The sequence below is a fragment of the Engystomops pustulosus genome, chromosome 1 (assembly GCF_040894005.1).
Source record: "Engystomops pustulosus chromosome 1, aEngPut4.maternal, whole genome shotgun sequence".
Taxonomy (NCBI): Eukaryota; Metazoa; Chordata; class Amphibia; order Anura; family Leptodactylidae; genus Engystomops; species Engystomops pustulosus.
This window is the reverse complement of record NC_092411.1, coordinates 229561084-229576206: the sequence shown is the minus strand read 5'-3', so window position 1 is coordinate 229576206 and position 15123 is coordinate 229561084. Positions and strand designations below refer to the sequence as shown.

Genomic DNA, 15123 nt, shown 5'->3' with positions numbered 1-15123 from the left:
ACCTCTGATTACTTTCCGTGATACCAACAAGCCGAGCACCCGTGTGATCATGCTCAGATTTCTATCCACTGGAAGTAAACATAGAAGCTTTCTGTAGAATGACAGCAAGCAGAGATCTAGAAAACCATGAGGAATTGATACAAAAAGTATATCGGAAAACTGTATAACTTTTTATCATAAAACATTAACATTAATTTGTGATACCCCAGTGATATCACAGTACAGGGATAATACATAGTATAGTTATAAAACACAGTGCAAAGATTATACTCATAGCAATGTAATAGTACCTGTGAGGCCATGCCCCTTCACTCACAAAGCTCCTACTCTTCACCATATGGCTGTTCCTCCTCACCAGTCAGCTCCAAGACCAGAAGCTAGGATAGTAGAGAAGTGTATAATTCGCTGTACTCTATGGGCCTTAGCAGTAATGGTGTCCCTAGAACACTGATACTGATCATTTTGGGTCAGGAGATGGGACAGGCAGGATGGTAGGGTTCCCCTCCTCTTGCTCAATGTTTGGGGGTCCCTGATGCCCATCCTAAAATCCGGCCATGATTGTTGCCTATATTTTAGTGCTGCTCTTAACTTTATCCTTTTCTTTAGAATGCTGTGTATTTTCATCATCATTCCTTAAAGACCATCTACCGCTTTGCCGTCTAATAATATATGCACGCCCCCCTTCTCTGAAGTTTGGGCGGTGGCATTACCGTCTGTCTCTAGATCAGCGCAGAAAAATTCAGAGAGTGGGAGCATGCATATATTATTAGATAGCAGAGGCAAGAGGTGCTTTGGTGATAAAAGCTGAAGTCTTTTTCAGATGGATGCTTCTGTGAACAAGTTAAGAAAGAGGGTTCCACCAACTAAAAAATGGAATGCCCAAGTAAGTTTGGGCAGTTTACCATCAGTAAATGGTAGATGATGGTAGATGTCCTTTAATGTCTGGTGTGCAATTTTAAAAGGTCTGTCTGTCTATTGTTAACATTTGGACCTGTCATGACATTTTTTTGACCTGTAGAGTGCTTGGAAGAAACAAGTGGTATTCGAAAAAACCTATGCTCATCTTCTGAGTTGCTTATCTCTAGGCTCATATACACACAGAACTCTCAATGGGAGCATAGTATGTTGGATATAATTGTTCTCCAAATACACTTTAGATTTGGATGGGTCTGATGGCACTAGAACTATAGTCCTCTGACCTCTAATTAAGAAGTTAGAACTCATCCAAGGTGCTGGGAGCAAATCCAGGATGGAGACATTACCGCACCTGCCTAGGGGAGGGGGGATGTTTACACAACATATAAAAGCAAAAGGACCCCATTGTCCACTGTTCTTGCCCTAGGGGATTATCAGAACACTAGATTACATCAAAATGGCAGGAAGAATCTGAATGTGCTCACAATATTGAGGGCATTTGATCAATATGGGGGCTGGCTACAGGGTATTTCTAATTTTGGTGGGCTAAAGGGAATTTCACTATCAGCATTTCATTGCTAGAGGGACTGCATGGGGCATTTCATTACTAGGGGCTCTGCTTCAGGGCATTTCATTACTATGGGGTCTGCTGCAGGGCATTTTATCACTAGGGGGTCTGCTGCAGGGCATTTTATTACCAGGGGGTCTGCTGCAGGGCATTTCAATACTAGGGGCTCTACTTTGGGTCATTTCAATAGTAGGGGGTCTGCTGCAGGGCATTTCATTACTAGGGGCTCTACTGCAGGGCATTTCATTACTAGGGTGTCTGCTGAAGGGCCTTTTATTACTATGGGGTCTGCTGCAAGGCATTTAATTGCGCGGGGAGGCTGTGACCAATGTGTTTCCCACCAAAAGCTTATACTTGAGTCATTAAGCCAATTATTTATGGCAAAATTAGGGGTCTCGGCTTATATTTGGGTAGACTTATACTCAAGTATATACGGTACTTATTTCCTACAATGGACTCAAGAAACCCCATTCCAATGCTCATCAGATTTGTCTACAGCACTTCTTACCATTCTCCGCTTTTCCAAACAATTGAAACTACAGTATATAGTAAACATGTTGATGCACATAAATGAGAAACTATGCATAACTTGTTGTAATTCCCCAGACACCCAACACTCTCTATGCAATTGTATTAAATATAAGTCCACAATCAACCGGCACATTTAAAATACATATACATGTAATATAAAAACCACGTAGTGATCCATGATGAATAATGGATAACAGACCAATAGTGAAACTGCCTATGTGTGAAGGACGTTTTAGTGGGGCCCCCACACCTAGGCAGCTAATTGTTTCTAGGAAAAAGGACATCACCCTGGTCACATGACATTAAGTGTTGAATGCAGAGAAGAGGCATGGGACATATGGAGGAGTAGATAGGAGGGGCTGGTAACACAATATAAAGTTGATTTATGGGGATGTGAGGAAAACAATTTTAGCTAAAAGAGTCAGTTCATTAATAAGGCTTTATGGGAACCTGTCACTATCCTTATTTGTGAAAATGGTGAAAGGTTCCCTTTAAATGTGGTTTCTGACACTGTTGATTTTTTGCATTTTTTTAAGTCCCACAAAAGTCAGAATTTTATGCCAGCTAGGGAAAGTTGGTTGTGCTGAATTTTGCTGGGCAGGTGAAAGAGTTGCACAAAATGGCCCAAATCCATCAACAATCCCAAAAAGTTGCAACATATAGTGCAAAAAGAGAGAAACGAATGGAATAAATCCCCACTTTGTATTATAACTAAATAGAGAAAAGTTCACCATCCTCCTCCTATTTTGACTCAACCTTCCTTTCTAATCAGGTTTTTTACTCAAACATTTCTGCAGAATTTTGTCTTGCTTGTAAAACAGATGGAGGTTACTGATTACATAAAAGCACTATGGAGGTGGGAGAATTATTAGTAAGCGACAACAAGAAAATCTTTTCTAACTGAGACAGAAATTGCAGAAAGAAGAGCTGCTATAAAATCAAGACAAGTCCTTTAATGACCGGGGATAATGTTACATTTCATCTACACGCACAAAGATTAGGTACCGTTTTAGCATTATAGCCATTACAGAAGCTAATATACAGTGTCCAATTGGTTTTACAATAAATGTAAAAAACTGTGTGCTGTGGTTTTTTAATCCTTAACTTGAGCCTTAAACATTTGTGCCTTTAGGCTGCTTATCCCAAGCCTGATTGAAAAAGCAGACAACTAAATTTGATACACTAAGACAATTTATAATACATAATTTGATCTGAACTGATCTGAAAATACAATTTTCTAAATACGGTGGAACTACATCTTTCCTCTGCATTTTCATTTACTTGAGGATTATAGAATTCCGTGACTTTCCAGAGCTTTAATGGGTTAGATAATACCTGTAATTGTATCAAAATATCTATAGGATTGATAGCTGAAAAGCACCCTGATATTATTTTCTACCTTAAAAGTTATCATTTAGGGGTTTAAAGTCTGATATACGGTATGTGTAGAAATTAAAAGGTCTTGAAAAAATAGAAATGCCTTTATTCTCCTGATGCTAGAAATGTGTTCAGAATCCATCCAAGACATTATGTCTTGCCAATCATCTGAATAATGTGAGACACTTATCTTGGTGAGTTTTGAATAGCTGTCATTATTAAACTTTAACTTGCTCTCTTAAATATACCCACGGGGTTTATCAAGGCTTACAGCTGCAATTGGATTTTGAGTAATGTTACTGATGCTAAAAAATTAGCATTTCACTTACACACACCATGTCATACTAAGTTCACTCTGTAACTGCTGCCATCATCACTTTCTTTTGCCAACACCAGTAAAGCCTACACTGAAGTGCATATTGTGTGATGAATCCGTGATGTATTGGTTTCACATTTCTATTGCTATAGTTATGTCCATCCTTCGTAAGTAATGAATAATTAACCTGAAAATGACCACTGATTGTCTTTTGATGCTGGGTGGTGAATGTATTAAGTCTGCTGGAAGACTTTACAACCACCTTACAAAGAGCTGAGCTACTGTATCTAAGCTGCCTGATATGTTGTTTCCAAAACACATATATCCCTAATTTTATAAGAAATTTGCAATTAGCCTAACTGATAGTGCTGCATCATTTGTTAATGTAAGTTGATGAAAGGTACTTATGGGATTGAGGAAAAGTTACATGCGGGCCCCAAGTTAAAGGGGTTGTTCTGGGGCTCATGAGTCTTTAGTTACACTCCTGTGCCCTAGAAAATGCAGAGTAGCGGGGGGACAGGCAGCATTGGTTATTGGAGCTGCAAATGATCCATCAGGTAATTGTAAAAACCAATAGCAGGAATGGAGATGTAAGATACCGGCACCAATTTCTGGAGATGAAATAACTTATGCTTATCAAAAACTTTATGAAATGTTTGTACCACGTAGCAATTGTCGACATTCAATAGGTGGGATTTATTAAGCTCAGAGTTTTATAAACCAGTGTTAATAAGTAAGACGATAAACAGAATTAATTAAGAGGCACAAGTCCGTGATCCCAGAAACAAATCTATAATATTGATGTACACTTTTGTTTATGTAGAGAACCAGCCTGAAAACTTACATAAAACTGACTATAAATTTCTCTTAAAATTCTTTAGAAACAACTCTTGACAAATTATCCTTTGGTTTCACTAATGACTACTTTAGCCAAGCATGTTACTATCAATTATTATTGGATAAGGAACAACAAGATGGGGGTCAGAACTGTCCGTAGTTTGACAGCAATTACATATATATGTAAGACGGATCCTTTTCAACCCCATGCACATATTAGACACAAGCCTTTTGATGTCAATGTTGGGTTGTTCAGATCATCCATGGCAATCAGTCAGTTATACCCCTTTTCAAGAGAATCAATAATAAAATATAAATACTCTTGATTGAGAAATATATACAATGGCTATACATTATAATATATAATTATACTGTATTGTTTTCAATACAAAAAAAATGTAAAACAAAACAGTTTTTTTTCTTACCGTATATACCGGCGTATAAGACGACTTTTGAAGACAGAAAAATCTTCTGTCTTCTCTGGGGTCGTCTTATACGCCGGTAATCGTCTTATACGGCGGGTCCCGGTGCATGGAGAGGGCTCACGGGCTGAGCCCTCTCCATAGCCGGTAAGTCTTTGCTGCATATACCCGATCGCGGGTATTTGCACAGCGATGGCTGCCGGCAGCCTCAAAAAGACATTGGGGTGCATACTCACCCTCCGTTGGCCCCGGTGTCCGCGCGGATCGTCTTCCGCGCAGTCTTCTTTCTTCTGCTGGGTGCCGCCATGCTTTTCCCCGGGGCGGCGCCTAGTATGACGTCAGCAGCGGCGCGTAATACTAGGCGCCGTCCAGGGGAGAACAATGGTGGCGCCCGGCACGAAGTTAGTGAAGACAGAAGACGGGCGCCGAAGCCAGAAGAGGACCCACGCGGACATCGGGGGAGCAGTGCTGCAGGTCGGGGCCACCGGAGGGTGAGTATATAAGTTTATTATTTTCTATTAATGCTGGGCTGGCTGGATATTACTGGGGGCAGTGCTGTATACTACTGGGGGCTGTGATGTATACTACTGGGGGCTGTGCTGTATACTACTGGGGGCAGTGCTGTATACTACTGGGGGCTGTGCTGTATACTACTGGGGGCTGTGCTGTATACTACTGGGGGCTGTGCTGTATACTACTGGGGGCTGTGCTACTACTGGGGGCTGTGCTACTACTGGGGGCTGTGCTGTATACTACTGGGGGCTGTGCTGTATACTACTGGGGGCTGTGCTGTAATGGTAATGTTGTTGTTGTATGCCTTATGTTTATGAGCGACAGTTTTCCTGCTATATACCTGCATGTCATAAGAATTTACATTAAAAAAAGGACCATGTTAAATTCAAATGTTTTTTTTTAAATTTTTACTGGTGTTTTGTATGCGTTGGAAAAGGGGTAGTCTTATACGGCGAATATATCTTAAACTCTATATTTTAAACAGGAAAGTAGGGGGGTCGTCTTATACACCAGGTCATCTTATACGCCGGAATATACGGTAATTAAAAAAAAAAATCAAAGACAATTATTTCAGATACATCACCTGATTGTGTAACCGACAATCTATTCAGTTGCACAGAAATATCAAACTTGATGCTCCATATCTATACAAGTTTTAAAGATAGCCATATACAGGATATCTAATGGGATCACGGGAAAAGCCCTTTAAAAATACATTGACCGAACTAGTAAACTAGTGAGGTACATCAAGACAACAAGACAATCCCCATTCGGGGAATGGTCACAACAGATGGGACACATCTACTAAAGGCCTTGCGCCAGTTTTCTGTCAGATTTTGCACATTCTTTTTAGTGCTAACTGCTTGCACAGGTATGTTAGAAGTGCGAACACCATATATGTGTTTAAGGTGACCCTTTTGTGGCGCAGCTGCACCAGACATCATGTTACACAAATTAGGGGGCATTCCGGTGCTCAGTAGGACCGTGCGCCAGATTAAACATGCAAAGTCTGACAGAAGTGTGCCACAAGCCCTATGTTACAGGCGCACCAAAATAAAAGTGGTGCACTCTGTTGGTGCTGTGAAGGGGTGCCAGAATTATGTAGAACATAAGCCAGAAATCCTAAATCTGGCGCACCCAGAACACTACACAGGAAAACTGCATTTAGTGCAGTTTGCACTGCTATTAGTAAAAATGTGCCCCAATGTGTTCTTTATGCTCCTTGACTTTAGTTGTCTAGTTCCTATTTTGTCTTGGATTCACCTTGTGTTAAATTGCACTTGTGGCAGTTAGTCTAACATTGCTGGTGTGGAGGATGCAACTTTTTATTTTAAAAAGTCCCAAATTTTTGCAAAAAAAAGTCTCACAGTCCGCTGTCCAATAAATATCCCCCTTTCATTTGATGCCTTTAGTTATATTGTCTGCAAATTGCAGCTGAAAGACAGTTCACTGAAAGGTTTTTTTATTGTTTAAATATGAAAATGTCTAATATGTCTAAATAAAGCATCTAGATCCAAAATGTTTTTTTTTTTAACATTGCTGTCTAAAATGAGCTTTTTACATTTTTTTACCTGAATGTTTTTTCAAGGTCGTGACGTTAGACAGGACAGTGCTGTCTAGTAATTGCAACTTTTTAGCGATTTTTAAAAGTCCCAGTTGGAGAATACAACTAACGTTAGTCTAAACAGCTGAATTCTAACATTTAGAAGAAAGGTAGTGATAAATCTCCCCCATCAGTCTCTATTTTATTTTATTAAGTGGGGTTTATTGGTAGCGAGTATTAGCCAAAGACAAAAAATGTGCTGAAAAACCCTAACTCAGCTAATACTTGAGTCAAGGCTATATACTGGATGGGCAGGGCTGCAGGCTATATACTGGGGGGCAGTATATAGCTTTTAGAATAGATATACAGGCAGTCCCCGGGTTACATACAAGATAGGGTCTGGAGGTTTGTTCTTAAGTTGAATTTGTATCTAAGTCGAAACTGTATATTTTATAATGGAAGTTCTAGACAATTTTTTTTCTTTTGCCCCAGTGACAATTGGAGTTTCAAAATTTTTGGTGTAATTGGACCAAGAATTATCAATAAAGCTTCATTACAGACATCTTACAGCTGATTATTGCAGCTTGGGACTATAGTAAAGCACCCAGAGAGCTTCACCAGAGGTCACAGTGGGCAGAGGGGTCTGTCTGTAACTATGGGTTGTCTGTAAGTCGGGTGTCCTTAAGTAGGGGACCGCCTGTACTGGTTTGACTTTCATCCCACATGATAGAAAAGTCATGTTGATTGATAAGGGCCTGCCTTTAAGATAGCTTTGAGGCAACCTTTACCTTACTCCAACCTGGAAAACAATTTGCATATTTAATTTTCAGCGTTGCACAACAACATTAAGGCAGCGGCAGGACCAGTATCTGTTCCATTATGTGTGAATGAAAAGCTCTACTAGAGAGCAGAAAAATAATCTCCAGCTGGCTATAGATGTGTGTCTATAGATGTCATGGCTAAACACACTAGAACTTCTCAGTCCAGGTCAGAATTATTTTGCCTAACACCAACTTGTATCTATCTGTACATAAAATGATCCCTATAATCCAGCAGAACCATCATAACAATGTAGTTTATTTACCTCCAAATGTAATGCTTATTATATTTGGTAACTTCCTTTTTTATCTTCATTTTAGTCATAGTGATGTTTAATGCATAGTACTTTGCAGTTTATTTCATTTGGTAACATCCATTAGTGTTCAATGCAGTGTTTCCCATATTTGCAGCTGCTGCTCGCAACATACATCAGGGTCAATAATAACTATTATAAAACAATTTTCTTGTAGTTTGAATAAAATTGAAAGCATTTTGAAAACATTTTGAAAATAAAAATGCCACACTGAGCTTTACAGCCAAATACATAAACATTACATAACTCATGAAAAACCATATGAAACCTGACCTAACCTTACAACAACATACTGAACATGAATAATGCAATCGGATTTTCACTAATTTATCATACCTTTGAAGAAACAGTCTTCATTGTGAACCATGATAATTTTATGCTTTTTCTGGCATGCAGCTTTGTGGACTTCACAATGGTTTTCATAGAATTCTCCATCTGACCCACAAACGGGTTTGTAATGTGGCTTACAGCGTTCCATGCAAGCACATTCAGCTTGTCCAGTCTCTTGGTTGATGACACAATGCCTTCCAAGACCACAGTATTTATTTTCACAGGTTCCACGTCCATTCTCCTGACCATGGAAACCTTTAAAAAAAAAAAAAAACGATAAATATAATTTCCTTTAAATGACTGATGTTTTATGTAAATCTACCACCAGGATCAAGGATTGTAAAACAAGCACACTTACATGCTGGATCCACTCTTATTGTATAATTTTTATTAAAAAAAGGCTTTAAAAATTATGCAAATGAGACTGAAGGGCTCTGCGCTCCATTTGCACATTTTTTTAAACTTTTTTTGTGAAAAATAAACATAAGTATCTAAATGAAGAGCAGATCCTGTCATAGGGGCACACACCAGCATGTAAGAGTGCTTGGCTTACAATCCTTTATCCTGGTGGTAGATTTCCTTTAAGCTAAGACACAGAATGCCATTCCATTTTTTAAGCATCCAACATATGTCAATCCACAGGCTTTCATATCCCGCATACCTCCATTACTAATCCATATTTCTAAAGAAAATAAATGGAATTATGGTCCTGCAGTATTAACAACCTCTTTACCATATGTATGATACTCAAATATAATAGTGATATGTATGCTGTAATTTGGAATATATGACAATGTTTCTAAAATATTATAAAGAGAAAGTCAAGATAACTGCTATGAGAGCTAGATCACAAATTTACAGTTCCTGTCTTAGTTTGCCCTTGATAAAGTGCAGAATAACCTAAGAGAAACAACACTTCAGCATTGTGTGAATCGTTCCATACAAAATGAATGCAGACCAAAAAAAATCATTGAGATAAATAAATAAATATTTAAAAAATGTTTCTTCACCTTCAATTTTTTTGAAAAGCCACTTTATTTTCCTGTTCCAATATTTAACAATCTAACTTTGAAAAAGTATTTAATCATAGTTTTGCTGCATTTTCCCCCAGCATAGTGCCTAATGGCTTTCTAACAGCCTGCTGTTAAACAGACATGACATATAATTCAACACTCATTTTGTATTTGCAGATAATTAACCTTGATAGCCAGAAAAATTTGGAGAAGTCTGCCTTATTTGACCGGCTGCTAATGCACCGTTGTCTTTATGTGAAAAATGAAAAGTACAAAAGTCATCTGACAGTAATTATCCATGACCATTACAGGATGTGCTCAGACTGTAGTTAAACATGACTCTGATGTCAACTTCCAAAACACATTTCTAATAATTTCCACAACATTTTATCCCTGGTGTTCCTACATTTTTACAAGTCTATTTCTGTTTACTAGAGGGAACATATGTCATATACAGTCCAGCAGTTTATACCCCTGGGCAGTCTTCATCGGTCCTGGAAATGAATGTGTTATAGTAATAAAGCAGCGCCCTGTCATACATGTCACTGTCTATCAACATTTTTTTATATATAACATACATAAGCATAGTATATATAGTAAAAGGTTAATGCAGATGTTTCAAAAATATGATATATGGATATTAGGTCATATTTTCAAAGCATTTTATCCTGTAAATTGCAAAAAAGTCATAAATATTTTCCATTATACAGAATTTATGTGTATAAAAAATAATCACCTATCGGTGGATAAGCCAGCTCACTCGTGTTCCTCGTTTACTGGATCCAATTATATGTCCAATCCACAGCTGTCAGACATATTCTTGTAAAGAACAAACTTGGAACTCACTGACACTCCAGGATATCTTCAAGTTTGATGCTATATTCCAGTATAAAACATGTGCAAACAACACATGTATTTTGCACATGTTTTATACTAGAATAAAGCATCAAACTTGAAGATAACCTGGAGTGTCAGTGAGTGCCAAGTTTGTTCTTTTCTTTACACAGAATTTATACGGTTGCATTATTATTTTTAGTCAAACACATTGGGGCACATTTACTAAGAAAGTCAAAAACTTCACTAAAAGTGTTCTGCCCGTGAATGCACCAGAAATCATGAATCTGTGGCTTCCCTGAAATGGCCGAACTGAGTTCACCAACTTTTTGCGGTGCACCTTTAACACAATCTGACAGAGCACCGGAATGCCCCCTAATTTGTGTCGCATGGAGGCTAACGCAGATGCAGCACAAAAGGGTCGCGTGCGACACAAAAGTGGTGCAGACAATTTTTAAATGCCTGTGCAAGCCGTTTTCACGCAAAAGAATGTTCAAAGTCTGTCAGAAACATAGTCCTTCAGTATGCTTTCACGTCAGCCAAACCAAATCAGCTCTGCTACCTCATTCTTCCCTCCCTCAGGAATGAGAGAAATGCTGACAGTGACTCCTTGAAAAGAAATCAACTCACTCATTTCCCTTCCCTAATTAATTCTCTTCAGCTAGTATTCTCCCTTCCCTCAAGAATAAAAGGGACGCTGGCTGTGACTCCCTGAACAGAAATAAACTCACTCATTGCACCTTCCTCAGGAATTCTCTTCAGCTAGTCACACACAGCCAGCATCTCTCATATTGCTGAGGAGCGGAATAGAAAGGAATCCCCTTTTCAGTCAGGAAGCTGGAGGTGCTGCTTAGCTGGAAGAATATTTATATGCCAGACTCAGCTCAACGGAAAGACAATGATCAGATTTACATGGGATAATTTAGAAAGATGGCGAGTCAACTTTACAAACGAACTGGTGCGGGGAGGAATAATATGGTGATAGCTGTACTGCTGTATAATATCAGTTTTAAAAGTTATGTTTAGTTTGTGAAGGTAAATTTAACTGACAGGTTCCCTTTAAGTAGTAGAGAAAGTTTGGAGATAGATTCTAACTTTTATCATATTAATAGATATTAAGCCCAATATACACAAATATATACTTTAATAGTAACTTATCCATGCAGCTATTATCATCCTATGCTCAGTATTGTGATCTTGGCAGTACAGGATACTTCAGCTGAGACAAAGAGGAAAGCGCAGCAAGGGGATTATAGAGGTTGTGCACTTGCCGCTATTATGACAGCCCACTGGGCACTTGCAGCTATCTTTTCATTTTGGATTAAATTTTTTTTTCTTTAATAAGAGAAAACTAAATCACAAAAGGTAACTTTGTAAATGAATTTCATACCCAATAATAAGATTAATGGTAAGACTCCTAGAGGCTACTATTAATCTTTTTGCTGCTATTCGTGGGAATTGAATTCCATATTTTCATTGCAATACATCTTTTCAATTTTGATCTTTGCTATTTGCTAAAATGTAATGGTTATTATACATTTCAAAACATTAAAAAGTTTTTCACTAGAGGATTTTTTTTTTTACTTTTGAGGGCAGCTAGTAGCATCAAAGACTATGTTTCATTGGAAATTCCTGTGGAAAGCATCTCTAAAATCATACAGCGTTGATATGTCAAAGTGCTAAAACATGGAATGAGGATAGAAGAGAAATCTGTCTATATATAAGGCGTGCTGTTATTTGTCTCATGGCTATTTATGTCAGAACTCATTTAACTTAGCAAGAGGCAGCATCTGGCAAGCTATCTGCTAGGAAGAACAAAAAAAAAAATTATGATCAACAAGCATATATTAACTGACCATATTTTATAGAAGTGTTTTCTATTATACTGGATAAATATGTCCACAGATCTTTTTTATATGACATTTTCCACATAAAGATTCAATTATGAAAAAAATAGAGTTCACAATCAGAAATACACCCAAATAACTGACCTTCCCCATAGATAATAACTCGTTATTTATACATATTTACAATGAAAAAAAAACAGAGGATAATATTTATCAAAGTTTTTCCCAGTGTTTTTTAAAAATAGTATTCCTGCATTATATAGCAGATGTCAACTGTTACAGTCAGCTACAACCCGCTGCAACATCTGTAGCTGAAGACCACACAGATTAAGGCTCCATGCATTAGACAAGCTTTTTGAACATGTGCTTTGTACTTGCCCTTTGTGTGATACAACTCATGCAGAAGTTTGTAGCACAGGTTCTATGCCTGCTCGGGCAGTCTTTTCCTATTTTAACCATATCGTAAAAGGAGTACAGGAGTGGAGGGAAGGAGTTGTTTGCAGCTAGTGAAAAGTGCACAAATTGTCTGTATGTAGCTTTAGGGTATTTATCTCCTTTCAAAGAACAAGAGAGAGCTGCTAGAACTCATGAAAAATATAAAGTATGCTTTATTTAAACTATCAATACAAGAATGTATGTAAACAACATATAACATCCCGTTTAAATAATAAAAAGAAGTGGCCCAGATGGAATGAGGGGCTACCACAGAGTACAAAAACCACCCCTTCTCTGAAAGCCCAGAGACCAACAATATACCTGGCAACTCAAATACAGAGTCTTTATAAGAAAAAGTAAAGCAAACTGGTATATGAGAATCAGTAATTCAATATACCTGACATAAAGACCTGAGGAACCTTCCGCCTTCAAATGGGGTATATAAACAAAATGCACCCGAGAGCACAGGGCCGGCTCCAGGTTTAAGTAGGTCCCTGGCGCCAGTGCCTCAGTGGGCCCCTTTACTATGCCTCCCAAATTTGAGTCAGGGAAAGTGACCCACGGCCCACTTTTGCCCCCTCCGGTTACCCCACCATACATTTTTCATGTTACCATGTGTTTTGCTGCTTTTAAAGCCATTTTCTTCATTGATAGAAGCGTAAGCTGCTTTACATTTTCACACCTGCTTACACTTCTAGGAATGAGAGAAAACTCTTTCTAAGCAGCCAAACACATGAAAACACAAGCACTGTTATGCATCCGTACAATCATGTGCAGAAAACACTGTGGGCCACATTTATCAAAAGTTGTGCACTAAGTGCAGTTTGCCTGTGGAGTGTGCAGGATGCAGCACATTATAGAATACTGCCGCACGGTCTTCATTAATCTGGTGCCCCCTGCACTTTTCGGGAAGTGTCACCAACCTTTTTTGGTGCACTGCTAACATAGACTGTGCAACGCAATTTGGTCGTGTTGCAGTAATAAATGTGGTGGAGGGTCCGACTATGCACTGGAACGCCCCTTTATGTGCAGAATTTTGTGGTGCGGTGGATACAGTGCAGCTGCCACACAAAACTGGTGCAGACACTTTATAAATATAACTTCAAGCAGTTTCGACATTCAGACAGAAAACTGGCGCAAGCGCTTTAATATATGTGGCCCATGTGTGAACACACCTTCAGGGTTATTGTTTTTAAGGAATAGGAGGGGGTCAACAGGAAGGGAGACATTGGAAAAGAGGTAGAACAGATGACACAAGGGTAAAATAGCAGGGGGCAGAAAGTGAGCAATAATTTACACTCTAGGAGGGAGAAATGATTGGCAGGCATCAGCAGGGTGTAATGACACAAGCCCTTTTAGATGACTCTGCATGGATGGACTACAAAAGTAAGAGGTAGGCAGTGGCATGAGAACCTGACTGTCAGGGGCAAGACAGCAAAGGGTTAACTGAACAGACAGCGGCCTGACTCCTACCATGCTGCCCTCCGGAGCCTCCTCACACAGGGTCACTGGGGTCACCATACATCGCAGCAGACAGAGGTGACAAGTTCAGCACATGCTGCCTCTGTCTGCGTCCAGCCTGTCTTCCTCCGTGCAATTCCTTATACAGCAGCCGGCCGATCCCCGAACAGTGGAGGCTTGCACGCCCCCTACAGGAACCCGGGCAAACCCTGCACAGGCACTGATGATGCAGAGAGTGACTGCTCTCTGCATCATTATTATATCCGTAGGACACAGCTCCCCCGCCTCCAGTGGGCCCTGCCAGCACCAGTGGGCCCCGGCACTTGCCCAGCTATGCCGGGTGCTGACGCCGGCCCTGCGAGAGCATTGTAGAGGTTGGTCGGTGGGTGATCCAAGGGGGGACCAATAGATAACACCACAACGCGCGTTTTGCTGATGGGCTGGGGATGGGCAGTGGTGTGAATGCCCCGGCCCGCAGCATCAGTTTATTGCACCGGCTCTGTTGTCTTGAAGGACGTAACGTTTTGTGTTTTTCACTATCTCGTCCACTTGAGGGAATGAGTTACAGTAACCGCTATCATTTAGTCTTAGTTTATTTATTTAAATTCACTGCCAATCATATTTCACAACACTAAATACCATTGGCTATTTTACAACTCCGTCCATACATTTTTTTTTTAGAATTTGATTAAGCTGAGTCTGAGTGCTAATGTTTGCTGCACATAGCATGACATCTGTATGCTTTCTTAGTATTAAAATGGATTCTAATTACTTTAATGCTTAATGAAAATAAAGCAATCATTTGTAGTTACTGCTAGAGAACTATCCAGAAAGAAGCTTGCCTAGAAAATATAACTTTTTTGTATACCGTAATTAAGAGCACATTGAGTGCTTGTGAAAATAGAGACATGCCTTCAGAAAGATAAGCAGCTGCAAGTACACGTAGAATCATTCAAAAATGAATGCAGGAGAGGAATGAAGAGATGGAAAATAGGTAAGAAAAGAAATAACAGTAAAACAGCTGCTTCCACTTACAAAACACCTTCTGA

General features: G+C 39.2%; 1 protein-coding gene across 2 annotated transcripts in view; it reads right to left on the bottom strand.

Annotated features, from left to right (window-relative positions):
• Positions 1-15123, bottom strand: part of FSTL5 (follistatin like 5) — a 335086-nt gene that overhangs the window by 172688 nt on the left and 147275 nt on the right. For both annotated transcript variants that reach the window (XM_072120407.1, XM_072120416.1), the window contains exon 4: positions 8491-8739. In XM_072120407.1, the coding sequence (XP_071976508.1) occupies positions 8491-8739 (249 nt within the window). The remainder of the gene's footprint in view (positions 1-8490; positions 8740-15123) is intronic.